Source organism: Haliaeetus albicilla, chromosome W (assembly GCF_947461875.1).
Source record: "Haliaeetus albicilla chromosome W, bHalAlb1.1, whole genome shotgun sequence".
NCBI lineage: Eukaryota > Metazoa > Chordata > Aves > Accipitriformes > Accipitridae > Haliaeetus > Haliaeetus albicilla.
Genome location: NC_091515.1, coordinates 1954536 through 1980792, shown reverse-complemented (window position 1 = coordinate 1980792; position 26257 = coordinate 1954536). Strand labels below are relative to the sequence as shown.

General features: G+C 41.3%; 1 protein-coding gene across 2 annotated transcripts in view; it reads left to right on the top strand.

Annotated features, from left to right (window-relative positions):
- The window catches only part of DCC (DCC netrin 1 receptor), a 571720-nt gene that overhangs the window by 496901 nt on the left and 48562 nt on the right, over nt 1-26257 (top strand). For both annotated transcript variants that reach the window (XM_069774824.1, XM_069774823.1), the window contains exons 16-21: nt 4391-4486; nt 8413-8651; nt 12852-12990; nt 16950-17057; nt 19878-20072; nt 25154-25186. In XM_069774824.1, the coding sequence (XP_069630925.1) occupies nt 4391-4486; nt 8413-8651; nt 12852-12990; nt 16950-17057; nt 19878-20072; nt 25154-25186 (810 nt within the window). The remainder of the gene's footprint in view (nt 1-4390; nt 4487-8412; nt 8652-12851; nt 12991-16949; nt 17058-19877; nt 20073-25153; nt 25187-26257) is intronic.

Sequence of the window (26257 nt, the reverse complement as noted above, 5' to 3'; positions counted from 1 at the left end):
GGAATGTGTCTTGCTGCAATTTCCGCCCTGTCCTTTTACTGCAGGATATTGTCAGACCCCATCTGTTTTGACAAGATATCTTTGTTTCTACTTTGTCTACAGGGAGGGTATAGCTTCTCATGATGGATGCCTTACTACTGTCTCTGCCATCCCAGGGGTAGACTTCTGTAGCCTACAGTTAAAAACAGCTTAGTAATGGGGGAAAAAAAGTGCAAAAGATGGCAGCTTTTCCTTCTCAGCAAGCTGTGGCAGCATGAGCACATTATTATACTGTGCTTATAGATTCACGCTGATGCTCAAGCAGAGTAAAAGGGATTAGACCTCAATGAAGTTCTACTTCACCTTTGGTTAGGATCAGGAAAGGCACTGACAAAGGTGTTGGGAGAAGATTATTGAACATGTAACTTATCTTTATTGCTATTTCATTGGCTACATTGCATTAGAAGAAATGCAGATGTTTTTAAGTGCAAGGCAGTAGCTCTGAGTAGTATGATGGGATTGAGCAATGTTTTCATGACGAGCAGGAGACCCCATCTTAGCTTCGGCTCTCCCAGGGTACCAATCTGTAGAGCACTCTACAGGAGGTCCCTCATGCCAGGTAATTGTTAAAATGGGAGATGAGAAGAAGACTTGAGAATGAATTTTTATTTGAGAGAGAAAGGAGCTGATCTGGAAAATCAGCCGAGTGCACTACCCTCCTCCCAACCCTGTAGTTTAAAGTGAGGAGCTTTCCTCAGATTGGAGTTCACATCTAGTTGTCAAGCATTTATTTTATATTTATAGTTTAAAGACAAAGTCAAATTATACATGAAAAGTCAACATTTGTCAAAAGACCCCATGTAATGGCTGTAGAGATGTCACAATTTTACCCTCTTAAAGAAGAAGATAACTGTGGTATCTTGAATGAGTTGGTATTTGTTGATTATTTTCTTTCCAGTAACAACTTCTGTCAGTAGAAGAAATCGATTTTGTTCATGCTTAGTTTTAACTTCTTGTCCTTTTTTTTTTTTTTTTTTTTAAGTTGAACTGCAGAACACAACTTTATTTCCAGAGCATGTTCCTCACCAACACCGACATGGGGATTCTTGGTTGATGCTCTAATTAAAGCTGAATTCTTTGCTCAGCTTCTTCAAAGGCAAGAAGAGATTTCTTCTGCCAGAAAAAAAAGCATATAATTGTCTCCCACTGCTGCTCCAGAATAGCAAATACAAATGGTAACATCATTGTTATAGGGTTGTGTTCCTCGCTGTGATGAATAGGAGTCAGTGGAGAAAAATTCAGAATTTACCTCTGAATTCTTGCAACTGCACTGCAATCATCATCTCTAAAGCCCTCCTTTCTTTGTTTCTTTGTGTTGTTTCTGCCAGGAGCGCTAACGACCCTTCTGTTCCATTAGCAGCTGCGCTTATTATCAGGTTTACACTAAAAAGCTTTCCTCATTTGAACTCCCACTCCAGTCAGTGGCACTTTACCAAAAAGAGCACCAGAATGACCCCGTAATTATTATTAGTATACAATGCAGTTTAAAAAGCAACTGTCTGTCACATGATAATATTAATGCTTTTTCATTTTTTTATTGTATTGGACTAAACCGAACTCTAATACTGTGTTCAAACACGGTACCATGGCAAATTGCCTTTTTCCCTCTTATCTAAAGGAGACTCAAGCAATTATTTATTGCTCCAGTTAGCAGCAGCTCAAATTAACCACCTGAATTTTTCATGTTTTTAACAGAAAGCTACAGATAGCATCCTCATCCCAGTCTTAGCTCATTTTTGCAAATGTAACCTTACCCAGCCTAGTTATAAACATGAATCATATGTCAGCCTGTTCAATTTAGAAAATTTGATGGACTGTATATTGTGCTATATGGGCAGTTGTAATGAAGTATGTGCTATATAGTCTCCATTTTTAAATTTTCCATGAACTTATCACATTTTTCCGCCTAATTTATCAATTTCCGTGAGTGTATTTTTCATGATCAAATTAATAGTAAATCACTCATTTTGCGTATTCATCGTTGGGGATTCACAATGTATTTTGATTAGACGTGACAGTTCTATGGGGTTGTGGGGGTTTTGACAGTAATTTCTAGAATCGGGTTTCTCTGGTAATCTTCCACATTCACAAAGTCAGTGTTCAGGGTGACGTTCTTTTCTGACTAATGTCTTGTTATTTAAAATTTAAGTCAAGTGAAGTCGTCCAGACATCTGGCCATCATCAGTGGAGATAGGTACCAATCCTTAGAGGCTGATTTATCTTATATTTCTTAAATACCTATCTTAGTATGGGATGAATTGTCATACAGAGGTGCTTGTCTCTTCAGTCGCTGTAGGGACAGCCCTTATGAACTAAACCACGTGCCTAACTTACAGAAAGCAGTGAGATTAATCCACTGTCTGTCTCTCTATGTCCTCTTCAATCTGGGCACTGAGTTCACTGCTGGTAACAGCAAACACCTGGTACATCTCAAAGTCCTAAAACTTCATCTTTTGGTATTCTTCCCTGTATTTCCCAAAGTCTACCCTAGTGACTGGTCTGTATTAACCCCTTGCGTCACTCTGCCAGACATCTTTCAAAACTCCTAAATAGGCACAATGGCTGGGACGTGGGTAGAAGGAAGAGATGGAGTTGGTCTAGACTGTGCATGTGAATTTCTTTTTCTTCTGCTGAAACTACTGAATGTGACATTATTAAAGTCTCAGCTAAATAATGACTTCTTGTCTCAATAAATAAATCTTTGTGTGGAATCTGGAGAGTTACAACACTTAGTTAAATTAGAAATTAAAAGTAGTATGCTAATACATGGTGGAAATATATGAAAATATATACTACGTCTCTCTGAATACAAAATAATTTCCTTATGACTAATGATATTACAGTGAGTACCAACTGAATTAATAACCGTACAATACTTAGCACAGGGAGTTATTAATGCACCAGTCATTCATCTGGCAATTTTTAAAGTTTAGTTCTTTTGTGATAGAAGCACAGAAGTCACCTGAATATTAAACAAATATGTCACTGTTTCTTCTGGACATAAAATTAAGTACAAAATATGTGGGTAGAAAGGATATTAGTAACAATATGCAATAAGTACTTAAAGATTATTTACTCATTTCAGATTCACTGTAATGGTATTAATCATACTGAGCTGATTTGATGTTAATGTAGATGAAATATGTAATTCTGCAGCAGGTCTTTTGCAATGTCACGTTAATAAATGCCTCCTCACGTGCAAACATTTGTTATTTCTTGCTGAAGAACTTTGAGAAGGCGGTTCCCATCTTTGGCAGGTGTATGAGCGCCCAATGTATTCAGGTGCAATCTTCTTCTGTACAAATAGAATTAACAGCTTAAAAAAAAAAGTGGGGGGGGATGAAGTAATTCACCTGGAAAAAATCAGGAAAACGAATCGCCTTGTTTTTCTCAGAAAACAGTAGCAAAAAACCAACATGGAACTGGTGTGCTCATTTCACTTCGTTTTTATTTAGGGACATATTTAGAGTAGCCCCGTGGTAAACTAGGACACACAAACCAGCGCAGCACGTCCATGCAACCCTGAAGTTAATTGCCGTGTGTTATTTCTTGTCTGCTGCATCCTTCATCTTTACAGCATAGCGCGAGCAGTTCTCAGGGAGGTAAAACGTGGTAAAACGGCTTATTACCCACGTCATTCTGAGATCGAGAAATGGGGGAGGGAGGGAAGCTTTTTGCTCAGCGCCCAGGAATCGACCCCAGGGGCGCATGCCCTGTTCTGGGCTGGGTTCAGGAGCACGAGTTCCACCCAAGCAGCGCTGGAGAGCCGGACGCCTGCGGTTCACCGCTACGGACTTCAGGATCCCAAGGCAATGCGTGGCTGGCGACCCTCAACCATCTCTTCCCACGTCATCCCCCAGACGCCAACGTGTCCTCGTGAAGGGCTGCCTGGGGCTGGATGCTTCCCTGCCCGCCGGAGCTCAGCACCGCGGCCCCGGCTGCCCCAGCTCCATCCAGCAGCCGGTGTGAAGGCACTGGTACCCCGCAGCATCCCTCGTCTCCGTCTAGCACCGCGTCTGAGGCTTCGTCTGCTCGGAGCGATGGGTCAGGAGTTAGGGACGATGCACAAAGCGGGTTCCAGGTTTGTTACGCAGGCAGAGCTGCAGGTGATTTAAAGGAGAACGTCAGGTTGCTGTCGGTGAAGATGGCACCAGGGGATTGAGATCAATAAAGCCTTTGGAAGGGAAACGAAAACGATGGGCAGCAGTCATGCTCGTCACTTCGCACAGGCATTTGTTTAACTTTATATTTTTTTTTTCTTGCTTTTCAGGAAAGCGCTTGTCCATTCTGCATCCCAAATCTGACTTTAACGATGCATGCTTTGTTTTGCCTTATTTGTTTCCTCCTGCAGAGCCGAGTTCCCATTACGTGATTTCCTTAAAGGCCTTTAACAATGCAGGCGAAGGGGTGCCTCTGTACGAAAGCGCGACCACCAGGTCGATGACAGGTGAGTTGCAAATGCCGGTTTATAATCTGCTCCCCGTCAGTGAACGCTGGCCTTACAAAGGTGCACGCTAGGCAAAACATTTCGGTCAAGGCAATGGAAGAAAAGAGCTCTGCAACCTCCAGGTCCCTGCTAGAATAAATCAGCTTCATTTTCTACTTTATTCTAACTACACAGATAGAATGAATTATTTACCCTTTCCAGAAATTGGCTGTATGAATTTAACGGGATGCTCACAAGCGCTTGCTCTTTGGTGTGGGTTGGCTTGGGAGAAGCATGGCTCCCAAACAATTTAAATATTTAAAGATCAGGGCAGAATAGTGGTGAGTAGCTTTGCTGAATTAAGCCCAGATGAAATTATTTTTGTTTCCTTCATTTTTAAAGCAGTTTAAATTAAAATGAATTAGTTAAAAACACACTCTCATCATGCACATCTACAAGAGCATGTAGAGGGGTTGCAAAAGGTGAAGGAACATACTGATGAGATTTTCCTGGCAGGATTAGGCTCACAGAAGGGATTACCTGGCAGCAATGGAGCAGGGTGCTTTTAGGCAGCTGTTTTTCACAGATGCATTGTTGGGACGCTAGCAAAGTTCTAAAATCAGAATTACTCTCATGTGGGACTGTCTTCCAGACTGCCTTGTGGTTTTTCTGCAATCACTGGTGGGTGGATGGGACTGATGAGGAGTTAAAAGAACAAAACTGAACAAAAAAAAAACCCAAAATTGTTTTTCCTCTGGAGCAACACCATCATTTGGTGAAGTTTTTTCTCGCGTTTCACCCATGGTGTTCAGAGCTGCCTGGAAAGGGAGCTGTGTCACTGAGAGCAAACCCCATCACTGACGCTGGCTTGGGTGGACCACGAGGAATAAATCAACCAAATTGTACTTCTGTGGCTCTACAAGGAAAAACAGCTTTTACCATATGGTTTTGTGAAGTATTCCCATAAAAAATCTTGGAAAGTCAGAAGGAGGAAAAAAAAAAAAAGATTAATTACACAATCAAGGGCAACCGTAACAAGCTACATAGATATAGTGTCAGAAAAATTTTGGTTCAAAATTATTAATCTTTCTTCTCGCCTGGAATCTACAGAGGTCATTCTTGCTAAGTATGTGTCTTGTAAAATCTTTTTCCAGTGAGTTTGCCTCAGGTTCTATATATTCCTTTATTTTTAAGTGTTTTGTTCCCTGTTGGTTCTATTTAAAAATCACCCGGCTGGCCTGTGCAATTTGATTTTATGTCTGTATATAACCTCTCATAAACAAAATGATATCCAGGTGTGAAAAAGGTAATTCAGGCTTGGGCTCTTGTTTTGGTGAACTGACCCAATGATCATCTGTGAGCAATCTACCCCGGTGCTTCTCTTATTGCTGAGACGTCCATACCCGGAGCTTCCCACCACCTCCCACCCGTGGGATGCAGCTTTTGGAAGGAGCCAGTGGCCTGGGTTTTTCGTGGAGGAACATCTCCAAAAAGGCTCTTAGCAAAGCAGGAAAGCACAGAACCATGCCCCTCAAGCAGCGGATGAGCTGACGCACCCTGGGCACCAAAGAAAACCAAAAACTGTGTCTTCGTGTGTCCGTTTAGCATATACATAGGCATGCTTTGGTGTCTGCTTGCGTGGATAGGGTGTGCAAACTGAAGTTACCTAACATGCAATATTCGCAAAACAACTCTGAAGAGAGCAAGAAACTATTTTCTGTCAAGAGACTGCAATTTCCAAATGACAGATGTCCACGCGTAAATAATAGCAAATGAAACTTTGGTGGAAAATGGAGACAGTATTTAGGGACCTATTTTCAGCCACCAGTGGATTATAGACATTTCCCTCTTCCCCAGGTCAGTGGTGATTTGTTTCAGAAACTGAATTGTCTTGATTGATCGAGTCTGACCATTTTTTTTGCTAAACCCAGCCTCTCTTCGTAATCTCCTCTACAGCAGGACTTAAGTTTTCAGTATGGGAAAGAAAAAGAGAGAGGAAGTGCAGTATTTTCTAAAATATCAACTCAGCTCCAGTCACATCAACTTCCATTATAAGTTTGTAAAAAAACCCAACAGAAACAGGTGTTGCTCACCTTCCAAAGTTTACAGCCAGTTCTTTTGGAAAACTTCAGTTCAGGAAAAGAAACTGTTAACTTTCAACTTGCAGAAGCTCGATTCACCAGGTTGGGGCAAAAAAGAGATTCAGCTGCCCATTCGTCCCTGTGTGGATTGTGTGTTTGAGTTTTGGATCAGTACGACAACAGCCACTGGCTTGCTTCATCTCCTTCCGCACTCATATTCAAGCTTCTTATAAAGCAGCTTTTGATGAAAGAAGCAACACAAGAAGCAGGTTGAACCTAATGGCTTATCATACATTTTAAACATCCTTGTCTCCTCTGTTTTTCCTTTTGAGGGCTGTGACCCCCTGAAGTTGTGAGTAAGAATTACAAAAACCGTAAAACAGGAGTGATCAAAGAGTGTCAGGAGCTGGAAATGTACATGGAGCAGGCAAACTGTAGCAGCTGTCAGTGAGGAAATATTAGAGTCATTTATGCTTTGATTAATTAATTAGCACATTATTTTGGGGGGGGGGGGGGAGAAACCCAAGCAACCTTTTGGCGTGCTTGTGCTGCACTTTACCCACTGCATTTTGAAATTCTATGTAGAAAAATCACAACTGGTAAATAATGAGTCAGGAAGGAGTTTTAAAAGATAGGCCAGAAGTTGACTGGGTGCTTCAACAAGGACAGAGGTATTTAAACCGAGTAGAAACAATCTCTGGTTCCCGCGTGGGTGCCATCGCTGTGCAGCCCCAAAGGGCAGAGCCAGAGCCCCGGAGAAGCCAAGAGCGTGAATGTCGTCGGGGCCGAACCCAACGCCAATCAGGAATTCTGTACACGGGTGGTTGGTGGTTTTTTTCCCCTGTAGCAGCATTAATCTGCTGCCCACCCAACGCCCGGTCCCCCTCTCGTGCCACTGTAACTTAGAGAAACCTCCTCTGCAACAGAGGGGACGGAGAAGGATGGTCGCAGTCATCCCGACAGCCTCAGTTAACTGGATGTGTCAGCACGCTACTCGGATCTGAACTTTTGGAAATGAAATGAAATGTGCCACTGTCTCAATAATTAAGACAGCCAGAATTTTCCTTGGCCATTGCATAGCGCACCGCCGTGGCGTGCGGATGGTGCTCAGTGTCTTGCTCCCCAAAGACCGCCCGGTCACAGACACACAGGAGAGGAACCGTGCTTGTTCCTCGAGGAAGAAGCCCCCTTGAAGATAATCCATGTCTCCACACCTGGATGTGCACATTTAACACACTGACAGTGTTGAACCAACAATTGCAAGATCTTCACTTCAGGAGTGAAATTGTTGAGTGCTGTTTTGCCTAACAAACGTTTAAGGAGATGCAGAATATATTCCTTTCAGGAGCCTAAAACAACAAAAGAGCCTGAAAGAGGCTGCCGAGAGAGAAAAGCATAGGTAACTCCTACACATGTGAGAGTAAGTCATGTCTGTAAATGAGGTTGGAAGATGGAATGCTCTCCACTTTGTAGGTGTTTCCAATAATGTATCATCTAAGTGATTCAGTTTTTTAAGAAAATGTAAATCATTTTAAGGAGAGTCACTGTGCATTGACTTCATCTTGTGTGAAGAAAACACAGCGTACCTGGCAGTATTTAAACAAGTCATGGAAAATAGCAGTTAGCGCTGGTTAGGTTTGCTGTAGTGATGTAACTGAGATGTTGCTGATACGTTCTCATTTTGCATTAATGCCTTTCTTTCTGTTCTCCTCATGTTCCTCCTCCTCATTAATGCCATGCATTTAACCCATTGTGGTGTGTGCCCCTTGGTGGCTGTTTGTGGTTTGTTTTGTTTTGTTTTGTTTTTCTGTTTAACTTACCTATTCATTTATTTTGGAATGCTCATTTGGTGATGTATGGACCCAGACCCCATTGATCCATTAGAAGTTGATTTTTATCCTTTGCTTGATGATTTCCCTACCTCAGTCCCAGATATCTCCACCCCCATGCTCCCACCAGTAGGTGTCCAGGCTGTTGCACTTACGCATGATGCAGTGAGGGTCATCTGGGCAGACAACTCTGTCCCAAAGAACCAAAAGACTACGGAGGTTCGCTTCTACACAGTCCGATGGAGAACAAGCTATTCGACAAGTGCTAAGTACAAGGTGAAATTTTAACGCGTTGTGAATTTATGAGCTATTTCATCTGTTCTTATCTTATTTGCGAAGACTCTGATTTGGCTTTTATGAACTTCCCTCAACCAAAATTTGCATTTCAATCAGAAGGAAACTTGCCTGAGTAACTACTGCTTCCTAGAAACCTGTGTGTTTACTTGGATGAAAATGCCATATTTTAATTCCACATGCCAATTGTTGAAAGTTTTGATCTTCAGTCTTTACCAATCAGATATAAATTAGTCACAGATTTGGTAGCACAATAGCGTAGCGTGACTAGGAAGAAATGCCAGTTGCAAACCCACCCACACCGTATGGCAATTCCACCCACCCATATTACATATTCCCAAGTAGCAAAAAACGAAGGCTAGTTTATGAGAAAACTCCACTTGAATGGATGTGACAGCAGCATGCTATTTTCTGTATGAGAATTTCTTTCCAAGTCCTAATGAAAGCAGTACCAAAACCCATGCAGTACGTTAAAGAGATACGGTGGGACAGGGAATGGGAAGGAACAAGCACAGCCTGTAGGCTTTTTTGTTTGCTTGGTTTTGAACAATAAGCTATCTTTCCCTACTATCGTCAGCTTATATATTGCATCTCATATAACATCCACCTTCCCCATGATGAGCATGCCCTTCCTCCTGTGCCCTGCCATAATAGTTGTTTTCGCTTGCCTAAAGGATCATATTGATCCATAGTGAGTTGTTTGCTATGGGTGTATTTTTATACTGCAGGTGGATGCCCTCTTTTTTACTGTTCTCTGTCCTAACAAAAGCAGCCTCATACAAGTCATTTTTACAAGGACTGTGGAACAGGCCATGCTCTATCCAGCACTGAGGCTCCTCTGATTAGAGCCTGAGTGATGTGTCTGAATATAGGTTGGCCTTTCTAAACCCCAGAGAATAGCTCTCCATCCCCTTTCAGGTTTGGGGTACCCCTGTCCTACAGACGCTAACCTCAAGATCTCTCCCAGGCAATTTTCAGAAGACGTGGAAATGATGGTGGAGAAGCTCTTGCCTTCAATCCTTTTTCCGAGTGTGATTCTTCAGCTCTCCCCCTTGCACGTCTCCGTCAGAATTTGGCTCCCTGGCACTCGGCTCGGTCCATGTGCTGTCACAAAACTATCCATTTCAGTTGCCTTACTCCTGATTTGCGTTCATGCCAGCTGAGAGGAGATTCAGGTCAGCTGGCTTTTTGCTGCAGGTGCTGACCCACTGTAAAGCTTTTAAATAATAGCACATCTTTACAAGGTGTAAAAGGACGTACCTTGCTTTTACATCTACTGCCGTGCTTGGGGCGACCTCAGATGCTGACATGATGATCTGCAACGTTAGACGCAAATTTTGTATGTTCATGCAGTTGTAACAAGCTCCGAGGTAATTAAGAGTGGCAAAACGATGCACTGTAATGTTTTGAATGCCCTACCTTGATCCGACTCCTCTTTAGAGATGGATTTCCGTGCCCAACAAAATGCGGCGTATAGCACAGGGAAGCACAGCGAGTCCCAGTTTGCAGCTCTAGTGATGAAATCAAAGCTCCAGAAAAGACAGCATTGTGTTTTGCCACTCACAGTCAATCATAACATCTTCTCTCATTTCCCAATGCACGTGCTGTGCTGCATGCAGTGGAAAATGGTGGGTGACGAGCAAAAATGATCAAACCCAGCCCTATTAATCCGCTGTGCAGGAGAAGCACGTCCTGCTCGGAGGTGTCGAGCTCGTTGGCTTTCTGCTCACACGAGCAGGTGGACATCTCTCGCAGAGCCACCACGCAGGGCTCCGGGAGCCGTAGAGGAGCAGGAGACTGAAGAGGAGAGGAGCGAGGGTGAAATTACCTTTTTTTGCCATCCTCCCTAGTTTGACTGGTCTCTGGGTAGCATGTGAAGAGCCGGTCTGATTCATTTATTCCAGTTCAATCACCCAGAAGCAGAAACAATCAAAAATCTTTCAAGAGGGTCTGCTTTCTTGAAATAACCACATTTTTTACAAGGAAACAAGATAAAAGCTATTATGTTATTCTTTGAAAACAGTGGGGAAAACTTCTGTTTTCTTCAGAGGGGTTTGGATCAGGCTCACAAGTAGGTTCCCAAAGCACTTGCTTGTGCATTGGCATTGAATTTCCACGTCTTTTGAGATTTTCCCATTACAGTCTCCCATTGCTTCAAAACTGTATATCAAATCTAATATAATGAAGGGTTTAGACTTTCCTATTGAAGTTGAAAGTTTATAAATTTAATTTTTCCCTACCAACTTTACTTTGTACAAACTGTCCCAAACAGGCATGGTGTGGCATTACTAAAGGTACTTGCTACAGTTACACCCCCTTCATCTCAATGTGATATTAACTTCAAGGATGTTTCGACTATTGAAATGCTAATATTTAGTATTGAGTGAAACAGCCAAAGAAAACCACTCAGCTGGAGACAAATAAGTTTCTTTGTACAAAAAAGAACCCAATGTCTTTATGTTCCGCTAAAGACTATTCTGTCCAGGAATAGGTTCAAACCCTATTGTTTTTTTCCATGTGAATTTTTCCTGATCATGTGTAATATCTGAGAACTTCCACAGTGACAGTTATCAGATTTAGTTACCCTGAGACATGCTGAGGAGTATTTTATGCTGTAAATAATTTAATTTCTTCCAAAATTTTTTCTGGGGGAGAAAATTATTATTCCCTATATCGAAATCCAGCCTTTAGTCAAAGAATAATTTCTATAAACTCTAGCAGATATATTTTGCCGTCTCTGGCAAGTAGTTGAGTAGTTTGGCCAAGCAGTTTATAAACACATAGGTTATAAGTGATGTCTTTGCTTCAATAAGACTTTTTATAGAGGGAGATCCTCGGCTGGAGTAAACCCCTCGTATGGATAAGTTGCAAAATGGCTAATTTCCAAGAACTAGGAGATTTAATTCAGTATGAAGATGATAAAATCTGGTATTGCATTAAGTCTTCCTATTAAGTAGCATGCAAAACATCTGTCAGAGCACTTGTGATAAAACAGCGTACCGTGTAGGCATATATAGCCCATTCATTAATGTCTCTGCAAAGTAAATTTCTCCCACTCCCCTTTGAATATTACTGCTTTATTCTGTGGTGTGCTGGAAACTTGATGTCCCATTTTTAGTAAAGGTCGATTTATTTTTGAATCATCTGATGATTAGCATCAGAATGGCATTACTGATGCGTGCCAGCAAGATGCCTTGTTGTGAACCGCTTCCCAAATGTGAACATCAAGGTAGTCTTCTGATGCAAATGTTGTCCTCGCTCAGTACACTTTAGTCTATAGGTATATAAAGGTGTGAAAGGGCACACCACATTTACGCGCTCGCCTGTAAGTTGTTGGTGCTGGAGGATTGCACACCAGGCTCTGTAGCTTGAAAAGCGTGGGAATTGATTTTATTCAATTGTCACCAATTTGTCCGATAATTTTATTCTCACTTGTTTCCTTTGATACTAGTGCGGTTTGCCTCAAATTGTTCTGTACTGCAGGTTGAGGTAAAAAGCTATATCAGCTAAAAATAAATGAACAATTTAATATTCACATCAACATCAATATGCTTAGTTGTTCATAACGTAGCACAGTGAGGCAGATCAATAATATATTTCAAATATAATCTAATATATAAACAAATTACATTTAACCAAGCGAAAGTGTGTTTTATGAATACAAAAAAGCATCTTTATGCAGGGGTCCTGGGTCATATTTCGATCTCTGTCATAAATACATGTTAACCTCAGGAACTGAGAAGCCTTAGTCAGGACCATTCTAGGGGTAAAAATGCTTTCTGAGCCGCCACTAAGAATCAGGAGACTAAAAAGTTTTTGTTGTTGGGTTTTGGGGTTTTTTTTTTAGAAAGAACCTATCAAACAAGCTGGAAATTAGTGTTTAAGTTATGGAAATGTTCCTATTTTTTGTCCTCTTATGGGCATAGATGAAGGACGTAGGGTTAGCTTCCAATTTATATTTGAAAAAAATGCATGGCAAATTTCTTTGTCTCGGAAAAGAGAGAGAGAAAGCATCACAATAATTTCTCTAACTGCCTATGGTACTAAAAATACTCCCATTAAGGTACACAGTAGCAATAGAGCTATTTTGCTTGGAAAAGGAATCCATTCTAACTGTGTTTTGCTTGACTACCAGCAAAAACAGTGGCTTTAAAAGACGTTCTCGGGTCCATCTCTTTGCAGTCGGCAGACACGACCGCTCTGAGTCACACCGTGATAGGTCTGAAGCCAAACACGATGTATGAGTTCTCGGTCATGGTCACCAAAGGTCGGCGGTCCAGCACCTGGAGCATGACCGCGCACGCCACCACCTACGAAGCAGGTACGGCAAGAGCTGCTGGAAAGGCTCTCTTTGGTTTTTTTTTATTTGTCACCAAAAGCCTTGTTCAAGTTCATCCTAACTGCATAAACCGATAGCGTACGTACAAAATTAACTGTATTTCTTCACTTTTTTTCATCGGTACAAAGCAGAGCCGTCGTTCTACTGAGCTCTGGTGGCGTTGCAAGAAGTTAGGAGATGGCAGTATGTGTGTGTGATGCTTTGCCCCGTGATATAATGAGTATCTGTGACTGTTAATGCTAATGATTTAAAATAGTTTTCACTTTTCAAAGGAAACCCGCGATCAGGTGAGGACAATTATTCTCTTATCATTAGGCAATGATTTTGCTGCTTGAAAATTTTGACTTCTGAAGTTCTGTGTGGTTTTGTCTCAAGTTCATGACTTCCCATCTTACCCGCTTAGTAGAAAGGACTCAATGACTGCTTCTATCTACTGCACATCCTTCTTGACTCAAGGTCTTGACTCACAGCTCTGTTCATAATACTACAGGGACACATTTTCGCTGTTTGCTGTGCACTGTGCCAGTGACCAACGCAGCAGTCCAGCCAAGACCTACAGTCAGAGTTACAGTGACTGAAACTGTGTGTGCAGAATTAGAGACAGAGACAGCAACAGGAAAAAAAGATAATAGTCAAGTGAGCAGTCTTTTTAGCTTGCTCATTATTTATTGGAAAGACGCAATTATCTACCCTGTGCTAAATGTTGACTTACATAAATTCCCTGCTGACAGTTTGGTAAGGCATCTCTTCTATGCTCAGTGTTTTTATACATCTGTATTTCATTTCCAGCAAGCAGCCATTGTTAATATTAACAATATGCTTATAATAAACAAATACACTTGGAAGGCTTAATTTAGCACTCTTCTCAAGCGTTTGAGTGGTATTTTCCAAGCAGGAAGCTATGACCTGAAAGATATTTCAGATTCTGAAGGGGACGAAACCCAGTTTTGATAACAGACACCAGATGCATATTATATGTAACCCTAGTTCGGTGGGATAAAAATATTTGAAAAGGGATGGAGATGTAGTGATCTCTGCAGGCAAGAACATCCTCTCCAAAACTTAATTGTTTCTTTCTCTTTTGCGTGCTTTCAGTTAACCACAGGAGGGAAATAGTATGCCTGGTCTTTACTTCTAGTTATCACATAGGTGTTAATGGCAAGGGTGGGGTCTTCCATTAAGTTTTCATTTCTTTTCGAATAAGCTATTGAACCCCTCTTTTGAAACTCCTGAGTAGATTTGCTTTTGAATAACCCCACTGACGTGCATGAAGCTGGATGACTGCAGAGCTACTAGATTTTCCAAATCCGTTATGATTGCCTATATATCTTGCTGTAGTCCCTTGTCCATAGATAAGAATGTCCATGGTTTTGCTTAAGATATTTTTCTTCTTCATCCGCTGTAGACAGCAGTATGTACATTTGGACACCAATGTAGTACATGCTATATTTTCCTGGGGGTGACGGGTGGCCTTGAAAACACTCTAGGTGCCATTACAAATTGGTTTCTACCAGCAGATACCAAATGAAGTCTGCTAGTAAATATTGATTTGTTGGGGGTTTTTTTAATGAAAACCACAGTACATGCCAGTTAATTAACAAAGGGAGAATAAGAGGGAATATATGTGTCCTTAGATTTTCCCATGTGATTGCAATGCAATTATCTGAGCTTGATGGAGCAGCTCTGTTAATTAAGGACATCCTGCACTGCTGATCTTTATTGCCTATTTTGTACCCATTCTGCATGTTGAATTTCCTGTAATGATATTAAAAAACGTACATATCAGCATCGATACAGAATTCAGTGGAGATTACTACCATAGCTGGGGAGAGTTGTTATGCCCATAATTCAAAAGCAACTCCCAGAGCCAAGTTCTGTCCCCAGATCTGCCTACACAAGTCTTACTGATATGAGGGGTGTTAATGAGTGCTAAGGGAAACATCTAAAGCTTTGATTTTTCTCATGATATCTTATGTTCACAATCTGCTGAAAGCAGAGCTCAACTTCAGCCGCTCAGCAGGACTCACGTGGTAATCACCAGCTTGGCAAGCCTATGTTACAGGAGGGGGCTTACAAGCTTTGTTGGTTTAACCTCAGAAATGACAGAAAGTCTAGGAAAGGAAAGGGTTAGTTCATGAAAACATGTCAAAAGTGTTCATACCAGAGAACGGAAAATAGTGTTTAAGATAAAGATGCTGTTTGCATACAGAGAGATGGATGCACTTCAGTACAAAAACTTTATGTAAAGTTGGAGAATGTTGTGGGATAGGCTTAGCAAAAGCAGAGAAGGAAAAATCTACTTTTAAAATCAAGTATGATTTGTTTATGAAAAGGGTTATTTCTTGCAGTTCCCTGAAACAGCAAGACAGTCCGAGATGTTTCTTCTAGTACCCTGTTTTCAAACTGATAGGTCAGTGTCCCAAGCTGGCTACAAGCCGAGTAGCTTTTAAATGCAACACAACCCTCTTGAGTAATAATAGTAGTAATAATAATAATAATAATAATAATAAAAAATGACAACAACAGTAATGCAAACTTCCATAGCAGTGTGGGAGCTCACATCATGCTGGGCATTGCTGAGGATTAAGAGACTTCTCAAAGATCTGTGAGTTCGTATTGTGGCTTGCCTACTTCAGGCTAAGAAAGATGCTTCCAGCGAGAAGCAACTAATGTGACAAGACTAAAGGAAAACACTGTGAGTCCCATTGGTGCTGGCTCTGGACATACCAGACTGAACGTGTTGTTCCAGCACGTATAGCAAAGGGATAATCCACCAGAAATCTGCCACAAAGAGCATCAGCTGGCAAGTAGTCACCTGCTTAGTAATATAACAACGGTAAGGGAAACTTTTGTTTTCTGCGTACAGATTTCGTGGTTGCTTTCTGGATCCCACTTGTGAAAAGTTCAGCTGATGCAAATACCATGAGACCATCTGCTCTGTGTTATTTCAGAGCGATCAGTTCCCTGTGACCAGAGCCTGTTCGGCAGATGGCTCTTATCTTCCTTCTTCTTGTTTAAGATCACTGGGTGTTGGTCACTCTGAAGATTTGCGTCTGTGCTTTAGGTCGGGTTGGTTTAGCTCAGCATGATCCAACAGATTTTTAGAGCTTTACTTCCTAAGGTCACTTTGGAGCAGTTCTTCGAACATTCAGGAAAGTTGTTTAGTGGCCATATGGGTAGGACACAGATGATGGGGTGCTTGTACGCTGTGTTCTCCATGCTCTTACGCTATCTATATGCTCTAAGTCGTCTACAGCCTGTATCAAAACTAAGTAAATGAACAATGAGCTCAGCGCCAATGTATTACTCCTCTCTCTTAACTATTTTTTAATAATTGCCCATTTTTCCTTTCTCGTCCACAGTCTTACGATATGATTTTAAAATATCTGAGACGCTGTGCAAGACCTCGTGGCCAGCATTAGTAAAGCAGGGTGCAAAGCAGCCACTGCAGGCTCAGAAATCCAACCTTCCGTCTTTAATGCAGTGGAGATAGAAAAGCTAAGAATCTTCTTTCACGTCTAAAATGTCCCAAGCTGAGCATATATTTGCTTTATACTGGTACCTACCTACAAATATTCCTAACAGAGAAGACACAATATTATTACTGTTATTAAATGGATAGGGCTCCCACAGTATATTAGATGTTCTTGGATACCTCGGTGGTCGTTTAGCTGTAAGGACCAATATTAACGGTAGGAGGATAAGGGCTATCCACCAACTCCCAGCATATCCCCATGCCGTGTTTTGTACAATTGCCACTATTAAAATACCACTTCCAGACAAATCATATGCTACATGTTTGAAATGCATCTAAGGACTCTCGCATTTGAAAGGTTCTAAGAAGGCAATAAATGCCTACTGAGTAGTTCATGCCTGCTACAGTGTGTAAGGAATTCAGAAGGTGAATAATTTCTGTTTTCAATTATATTCATTATTTTCAGCTCCAACCTCTGCTCCCAAGGATTTGACAGTCATTACGAGGGAAGGGAAGCCCCGGGCCGTCATTGTCAGCTGGCAGCCGCCGTTGGAAGCCAATGGAAAAATTACTGGTAAACATTTACATTATCCTGTATTCTCTGTTTATTTACTGTTCTGATCATTTTTTGCTTTCACTCCCTATCTCTGTTTTTTTTTTTCTTGCGTGCTATTTGCTCTGACATTATTTTATTTTCTCTTACTTTTATCAGCCAATTTGGTCTAGGATTCAGGGCAGTATTAGGGATACTGCAAAGTCTAGAACTCAGGGGATGTAAATCTTATTTTTAAATGCTAAGAGCAGTAATATAAGTTAAAAAATGCAGCATTCAAAGTGAAGGTTTTGTGGTATGTGCTGCTCAATGATAATTAGAAATGATAATAATAAGTACTTTGTTTGGCAATAATGCCATACATAATGATAGGTTGCTTAGTGCAGCAGATCATGGGAGAGCTTATTGGTAGATGCTTAACTTTTTACAATAACAATTTAAGGCAATGATGATCAGGGAAGAAACCCTAATACTGACTGACAAGAACTGAACTTAATGGATGCTTCACAATGACAAATTTTATTTTCCAAAATACTGCATATAACCTTAGTGCCTAATTAAGAAATCCATTACAAACCTTTAATGTTAATTCAGTTTGAAAAATATAGTGGAGTTCTATCTGAGATTTTGCATTTAAATGATCATTTTAGGCTGTTAATAGACATCTTAAAGGCAAATAATTATTAGGAGAAATATTGCTCATCTTCAAAAATGTGCACATTAGGGTCACATTGCTACAAACAGTTGGGTTAGACCAGTTCTACGACATATTTTCATGTGGGAGAAAGTGTGCGTATGTCACCATTACTGCTAGCAATCCCAGCTGCACCCCGCTGAAACATTGAGAAATATAAATGTAAGAGGAAGAAGAGCGCTTGGGAATGATGTCCCGTGTGAGCCATTAGCAGTGAAGAGCACTGGGTCAGATTTTAACAGTTGTAACTCAGCAGGGCTTCACTGGCATCAGATGAGCTGTTGTGAGTTACACCAGGAAAGTACCCCACTTTATGTTACCAATAAAATAAGGATATATTTCCATGTGGACAACGCCCAGCAATAACGATTCCTAGGCTAGTCTTGCATAACTGTGTATAATTCCACTCCACATTATCATCAGGACTTGACAATCCATGACCGTGTCTGAAAGGAGGATGTTTTGATGAAATGGCTCTGTTTACGCTAACCTAATTTAGCCATTAGAGAGCAGAAATGATCATTCTGATGGACAACACACTGCAGAGGGGTTGGAAACAACTTTAAAGATGATCTTTAAGGTCCCTTCCAACCCAAACCTTTCTATGATGATTCTATGATGATGATGAAATGACTGCTAACTGTCCTGATTCCTCAGTGACTAAAAGACAAAATAAAATAAAAGCTTTCCTGACTTCCAAGGCATGAAATGACTCTGCGGCAGCAACTTTTACAGAGTTTTTCCATTGACAGCAGCATTCAGACCTTAGAGTAGACTGGGTCCCGACATCCATGCACAAACTTCTTTCTTGTAGCACTTGGTTGAAGAATGACTCTCATGGGGATTTTTTACTGCACATGTGGTCAAATGTTTCTTAGACGTATCAGAGGAAGCAGCTGCTTGTGGAGAGTAGAAATGTCCCTAACAACCAAATCTTCATCCATACAAATGCTTGAGTGAATGTATTTGTGTTGAGAAACTTATATATTAAGCTATGAAAACATATATATTAATTCAAATGTCACGGTCAGAGAAACTGCTTTAGTAACCCCAAAATACAAGCCTCTAAATAAAATCCCATAATATAACACTAGCACCAACCCCCCCCCCCCCCCCAAAACCGTAACACTTCCATCCTAACACCGCTTGTCTGTGACCAGTGTAACCGATCACGTGGAATGAGTTTTGAAAAGCATCTTTGTTTCAGAAAAGAATAGGGAAATAGCATTAATAATAAGGCTTATACCAACTTTGTAGTAACTTTGGGTCCAGACACAAAGATGAAGTCCAGAAGACCCGCTCGGGCTCTCCCCGCTCCAGTAGCTCTCTCCTGCGGCACAGCAATTAAGACCAGGCTTGGAGTGGGTTTTTTGCCTATGACTAATTTGCCAGGGAGCATTTCGGGGGAAAAAAAAAAAAAGAAGCTGTTTTCAAAGTTAGGCAGAGACTAGTGTTGCAGGGGGTGCTAGACCTCTCAGCCTTGCTTACAGGCTTTTTTCTTCCCAAAATTTCATTTGCTGGCAAGGTCATTCCTACAAACTATTATTGCTTCCTAATACTGGTGCTTCTATTCTCTAAGTTCTAAAACTTTTAAGTTTTATTCAAACTTCTATTGTTTGAATAAATATTTATTGTAATACTCTTAAGTTACCAAAATTCTGAGTTACCAAAATTTTTAATTCTTTATTCTTTTCACCAAAATACTTTTCCCTATAGTTCCCAAGAAATATTGCATAAGCACCCAGTAATCGATGTGTGTCATTAATACCAATTAGTTTTATTTCAGCACTGAAACACTAACGACTTATATCATATGGTTTATGGCAGCTATCAGACTGAAGGGTGCACCTCAATTTGAGAAATGCACTTGTAACAGCCTTTTAATGTGTGCTACTTATTTTAATATTTGTTAAATCTCTATTTCTTACAGTAAATACTGTAATTGTGGTTTTGTTCTAAAAATAGACAAATGTGTATTTTCATAGCATTCCTCAAAGCTATTTTGATTGGAGACCTGCCCTCCCTGCTTTTACAAAGAAACCCCCGCTTTTCAGCGATTTTAAGAAATCTGAATTTTACCTGTATTTCGTAACAGAAGCATGTTAAAATTTGGTTGAAGCACTAACTGAGAGACTGTGTTTATTCAGCTTACATCCTCTTCTATACTTTGGACAAGAACGCTCCGATTGATGACTGGATTATGGAGTCCATCAGCGGCGACCGCCTCACCCACCAGATCATGGACCTCAACCTGGACACTGTCTACTACTTCAGAATCCAAGCTCGCAACGCCAAGGGAGTGGGGCCCCTCTCCGATCCTGTTTTCTTCCGGACACTGAAAGGTTTGGATATGTGTCATCTGGATAGTAATGATACGTAGAATTTTCTTATGCCTTCGTGGGAGCTTTGCAATTAATTCCATGTCAGCCAGAAGAGATCCTACTACTTGAAACTATTATTGAGAGATAAAAGCAAAATGCTACATGCAGTAGTTGACAAAAGTAAACCACATAATGAGGCAGTAACTATAGTTTTCAATTCATTCAGCTGGGGGAAAGCACTCTGACACCACCTAACTTTCTCCCATCAATAATAAAGCTAATTGGATCTGACTGGATTTCTCTAGGGAGGTCCCTTTTCATTTTGGATCTTTCAGTGACTGTAGGAACCCGTAATGACTCACTCCTATCAACAGAGTAGACGGGCAAAATTATGATTAAAAACCTCAGCAAACTGAGATGCAGCTTGGCTTTGTGTGGGGAGAGTTGTTCCAGATATTTCTCAGGACCTGTTATTAACAAGAGACTATTTAATACCTGACCCCTCTCCCTTAGTGACCAGTGAGAAGGAGGAGGCAAATGAGGGGTATGGGTTTTGGCTGGTATTTCAGCACCGATGTGTTTATGAGAGCAAAGGGCTGCGCTTGTATCAGACTCCATTTCAAATTAACATGGGAGATATTCCTCTGTTCTCTTCCCTGCTGCCTGTCTGTGTGAAGGCCTGACGTGATCTACCCAGAAATTATTAGTTATGAAGATGTAAGCAATATTACCGTGAGTGGGAAGCAGGGTTCTTGCTGCAGCTCTGCTCCTTATATTTTAACTGTCACTCATTCATTTGCACAAAGGTATGAAATTACTTTTAGAAAGACGTGTAATTAATGAAAAACTCAAATGACATAAACAGCGAACCTATTCCAGGAAAGAAGCGTGGCATATGAGAGAGCACGTTAGCGCTGTGTCTCCTCTAGAGAAAATCCAGGGATTTGTATATAAAAACAACATCTCGGCAGAAGGTAATCGAAACTGGACACAGGCTGGGCCTGAGAAGTCACGACTGGAGGGAAATTTGGGAAATTCAGCCCCAAACCTGTGCGTGAGAGGCTTGGAATTAGCGTTGACACTCAAGCCTCTCTTTTAATCAGTCGCAAGTGACTTCATTTAACGCGAGCTGTACGAAAGCCAAGCAAAATGACTGCAGAGGAGGGGCGGCACACCATCCCCACATCATTCCCTTTGGGGGATTTGTTTGTTTGTTTGGCGAGCGCTTGTATTTGAGTTTGTCTTTCAGCAAACCTTCGTCATGTGAATAGCAAATTTTTCCGCTGCCTCTGAGGGAAGGAGGGGAAACTCCGTTTTCAGCCATTAAGGAAGGTTTGCGATGAATGAGCCAGTGTCCTCAGCAGCACTGGCAGAGAGCTTTCCCTTTTTCCTTCACTGATATCAGTGTCTCGAAAGCATGCTATCGACCATTCAGGCTGGGAGTGAAAAGCCTCATACAACAGTTTTCATGAATTAGCAAGAGTCAGAAAAAAAATGAAAAATCGTATCAATTTGTTCTAAGCTTATCACCGCCTGCACAGGTTTGCAGGACTTACTTGTCCAAGTCATGTTTCACTTTGAATGAATTATTGGTAAGATCCTGATTATTCATTCTCCACTGCCATGAAATGTGAAGAGATAGCACTTTGCGGGTGCTTCATCTCTATCAAGCGGATAGTGCCAACTTAATTTCATGCTCACAATTTGTGCCAAGCAGAAGTCGTCTATTAGACTGAGTTTAAAATGAGTCAAGGCATCAAAATATAATAGCCGCAGACTAATGAGATATGAAAAGATATAGAGACCCAGATATCTAACTAAACCAAAAGATTAATGCACTTGATATCACTTACTTTGTAATGTTTACACAAAGTACCATAAAACTCATTTGGGAAATGAATTCTAGATCAGACAGCATCAACAGATACCAGAAAGATGAATTTATACATTTGTTACGTCTTGTAATAGCCTACAAGGACGATGTCTAATACCCTGCCATGAATACTTAATGATATCCACCCTAAATATGTCATGTTCAATACTATTCAACTGTTTTTTTGACAAATCTATCCCTACACTTGAGGTGAAAAGACTTTCTGAAGTCTTGAGTGCATTCTGAATTATGCAAAAATGTTGGTTTCCTGCCCTTAATGATTATTAACAGAAGATGTGTATGTGCCATATGGTAATGTGTGCTCTGATGGCAAATCTCTGTCCTGATCAGAGGAAGTTTTAAATCACGAGGAACTAAACAAGCATCAAAGACCCACTAAGTCACCCACTGTCTCGTTTCATATATTATAGCACATAAAGCTCCTCCAAGGAAACCAAGCCATTACTTGTGTTGTAATTGCAATGCGAGTATTTGTACTGACTTTCCTTTACTAATGAAAATGTAGTGATCTGTGAGAAAGAGTTATGTTTAGTAGTAAATAACACTACCATGGAGCAATGAGTTTATATTCTTCCACCTCAGCTCCACTGATGATAATATACAGGCAAATGGGCAAATCCTTAGCTTATGTAAATTGTTGTTACACTGTGAACTTCAATCAATCTGCAACAGTTTACATCAGTTGAGGATCCGCTTTTTTTATGCTCTGGCTGGTTAAATTTATCACTTAAAGCATAAAGAATCTGATACAGACATTCTCAGGGTCCTGGAATAAAAGGATAAAATGTGGTTGAATATCCCTTTTTTTTTTTTTCTTATATAATTTGGGCCAAAATTTGAGGTCGTTACTAGGATTTTTCTTACTCCTTGTTGAGTCTGGATGACTTCAGTAAATATTATGTATACATATATATGTATATGTATTTATGGGAGAAAAGCAGAGAGTGCCCAAATAGTATGTCCATTTTGCAGCCTTTCACAGCGTACTGTCACAGATTGTCCCCGAAGGTAAAGTCCAAGTCTCAATGTTACGTTGTTTTTATGGCATATGAATGAATCATTTTCAGAAATTCATTAAGTTGCAGAAGTAAGTAAATAGTCTGAAATTTACTTGCAACTGCCCAATGAAAGATGACAACTGAAGAGGGAAGGAATGAACTGGGGACGGACAGATAGGAGGGAGGATTTCCTCAGTCTTTTAAATAACTTGTCAGTGATTTGTTTTTTCATCTGTTACAGAAACAAGTAGATCTCAGAACTGTACTTAGTAAATTTGTTTATGCTTTCTTCTGCTCAGCTGTACCTATTCTGGATTTCAGCCAGCATTTACAAACAGATCTTCCATGAGCGCTGAGCTCCGTTAATTAAGGAAGATGAGAGAGTAGTATTCTGCTTATCAGAATCATGCAAAACATTACATAAACTGAAAAAAGTTGCCTGTTAACACACTTGTAGACAAGACATCAAGCACGAACAAAACCCTGGCTGAGATGTATTTTAAAGGGAAGAGTGGAAGGGGGGAGAGAGAGGGCTGAAGATGTCATGGGCTGAGCTTCAGATATTCCCATCGCGCTAAGATCAGCAACAAAAACTGTATTCGTGGGCTTTCTACAGGACACCAGGTTAAATGTTGCCACTGTACCATTTCTAAAAGAACCCGAAATCGCAGCTGATGCCGATCCCGACCCCCCGCTTTTTGGCAAGGAAGGTGTGGGGCAGCATTTCTAGCACTGCAGTGCCCTCTAATGCTGCCTCGGCGGTGTGGTTCAGCAGCACATCCCAGTCCATAACCGGCACCAAACGTGACCCCCCGCAACCTGCCAAAAGTAAATATTACCCACCCGGCTTGGAGCCCTGCCTGGCACCGCGGGTCTCCCGGTTTTCGCCTCCTCCATCGCCTGGAGAAGGCAGCGAACGCCGAGTGGTGCCGGGGCAGCGTCTAAGTGGTATCAGTGCTTGGACGGAGGTAACTTCAGCTGTGAGCAAGGATTCATGTTTTCATGAATATATTTGTCCTCGGGGAAAGGCGATAAGCCGGGTATGGCTCAGCGGGGAAGCGCAGGCTCACGGATTTCAAGAAAGTTTGAGGCAGTGTGCTCCGTCTACCCCTCTTCTGCTCTGCATCCCTGTGAAAAAGTCGGGGGGGGGGGGGGGGGGGAATTAACTGAGGGTTTGGGGGTCATCGAAGCAGCTATTCCCCCTCTGCCACAGGCATGGAGCTCATAGACGTGTCTGTAAATGTAAATTATGCTAGTTCGGTACCTCCACGTGTTCCTAGCGCGATGCCATCATCTAGAGGAGGTTTTGTAGTGGTTTTAGCAGTGAGGGGAGCAGCATGCTCTGCACCTGCAGGCACTGGTTATTTGACTTCCAGATTCATGTGCCAAAACACTTCTTTTTCCCCCAATTTCCTGTGCTTAAGATTCTTGCATAATTTATTAAGCAGAGGACTGGTTAATGCTCTATGATGGTAGCTACTTATGAATCCGAGGAAAGTTTAATTCCCTCAGCCATATCATAAATAGTCAGAAGTTGTAGCTGTGCAGGAAAGCTTTTAATATATCTGCTGAATTTTGAAGTCTTGTCTGGTGCACTTCAGATCACGCTGTCTTTTATGGTTATTATGCAAAACCATGTAAATAGTTTTAAACCCCTTTGCAAAAAGCTGAAACAATGATAATATAAGTCAGACTGAGCTTTCAACTTGTAGGTGATTTGACTGTAATTATTTAAAGAAGCAGTATCTTCCCCTTCTTGCTTGATTAAACTTGCCAGGTCGTACCAAAAAAGAACAAGCAAATGAAAAAAAGCTGCGGTAAAGGTTTCGCCTTTGGAAGAACTTGGTGAAAATATCTGATACAAGGCACGGTTCAGGGGTCAAGGAGCATCTGGACGATGCTCTTAGCCGTAGGGTTTAGTTTTAGGTAGTCCTGCGAGGAGCAGGGAGTTGGACTCGATGGTCCTTACAGGTCCCTTCCAACTCGAGATATTCTGTGATTCTATGATTCTGTGTTTGTCCTCTCAGTTCTCCAGGATCTCTCTGGAAAAGGGAACGGTAAAACTCACCCTGTCCTCCCGCACCTCCCGCCGCCGGTGCGGGAAGGCAGCACCGCGCTGCGCCAACCCGCTAAACGCCGTCGTTGCTGCGATGCGTCGGCTTGCCTGCGAGGAGCTGTCAGCCTCTAATGACATTGTCTCTTTCTTGCAGTCGAGCACCCTGACAAAATGGCTAATGACCAAGGTACGGTGCCCTCCATCTGTCGCCTTTTCTGCCGGAGCCTGGGGGGCGCGCCGGGGAGGGGACCGTGCTTTTCACCTGGGCTGCACACCTGATGAGGCAGACGCTGGCGTGATAATTAATCTTGTTAATGAAGTTCTGCTCGGCTGCGGCTGCTGCTTTGATGGGGAAGATGTAAATTTTCGGGAGAGGAAATTGTTTTGTCTCTTTTCTGAAGGACCAATTAAAATGTCAAGCTTCTTTGTATGAAATAAATTTTTAGTCTCTCTGCTGCACTTCTGAATAATTCACATTAAGTATAATTAAGCTCAGCATAATTTCCAGGCTCCTCTTGCACCCTTTCGTGGGTTATAGATTAAAGTTCAAAAGCCTCACTGTGAGAAATCGCAAATCATCTTTTCTCTCAAACCAGCAGCTCCTGTTTGATAACAGCAAAGTTTAGTCAACTTTTCAAGGCATTATCATTACATTTTCCAAATGTGAGTATATGTCTGATTAGTAACAGTTCCTCTGCTCCTGTCTCCTTTCGAATAGTTGTGAAGTCTGTTGCTAGGATATTTTTTCCTTTTTTTACTGTAGACCTACTTATTCCTAAGTATTTCTTTCAATTACAGCTAGAGCATTGTACATTTATGTGACATCTGCCCAAGGAAACAGTCGTAATGACATTTGGAAAACTCAGACCTGATCTTGGGAGGTTTATTTGGATTCAAACTCTCACTTCACACTAGTTTAAAAGGCAAAGTGAGGTGTAAACCTCAAATCCTTGGCTTTACTTAACAGCTACCGTCTTACCCCAATTTAGTGAGTTGAGTTAACTTACAATAGGTAATTCCTAGGGAGGTCAAGAAAGCGTTATTTAGAAGATCAAAGTCAACTCTAGGCCCTTTCATAGGTTTTACTTTGACCTGGAGCATCCCTGGAGGTTACCTGGAGCATATTTCTTCACTAGGATTTTACTTTGTACCAGGTACCCCATATAGTATCACAGCAAGGTAGCACATTGGAGAGACCCACTCTCAGCCAGTTTTGGAAATTCACCCTCTGATTTCAGCGTATGATTTGCTGAAAGAA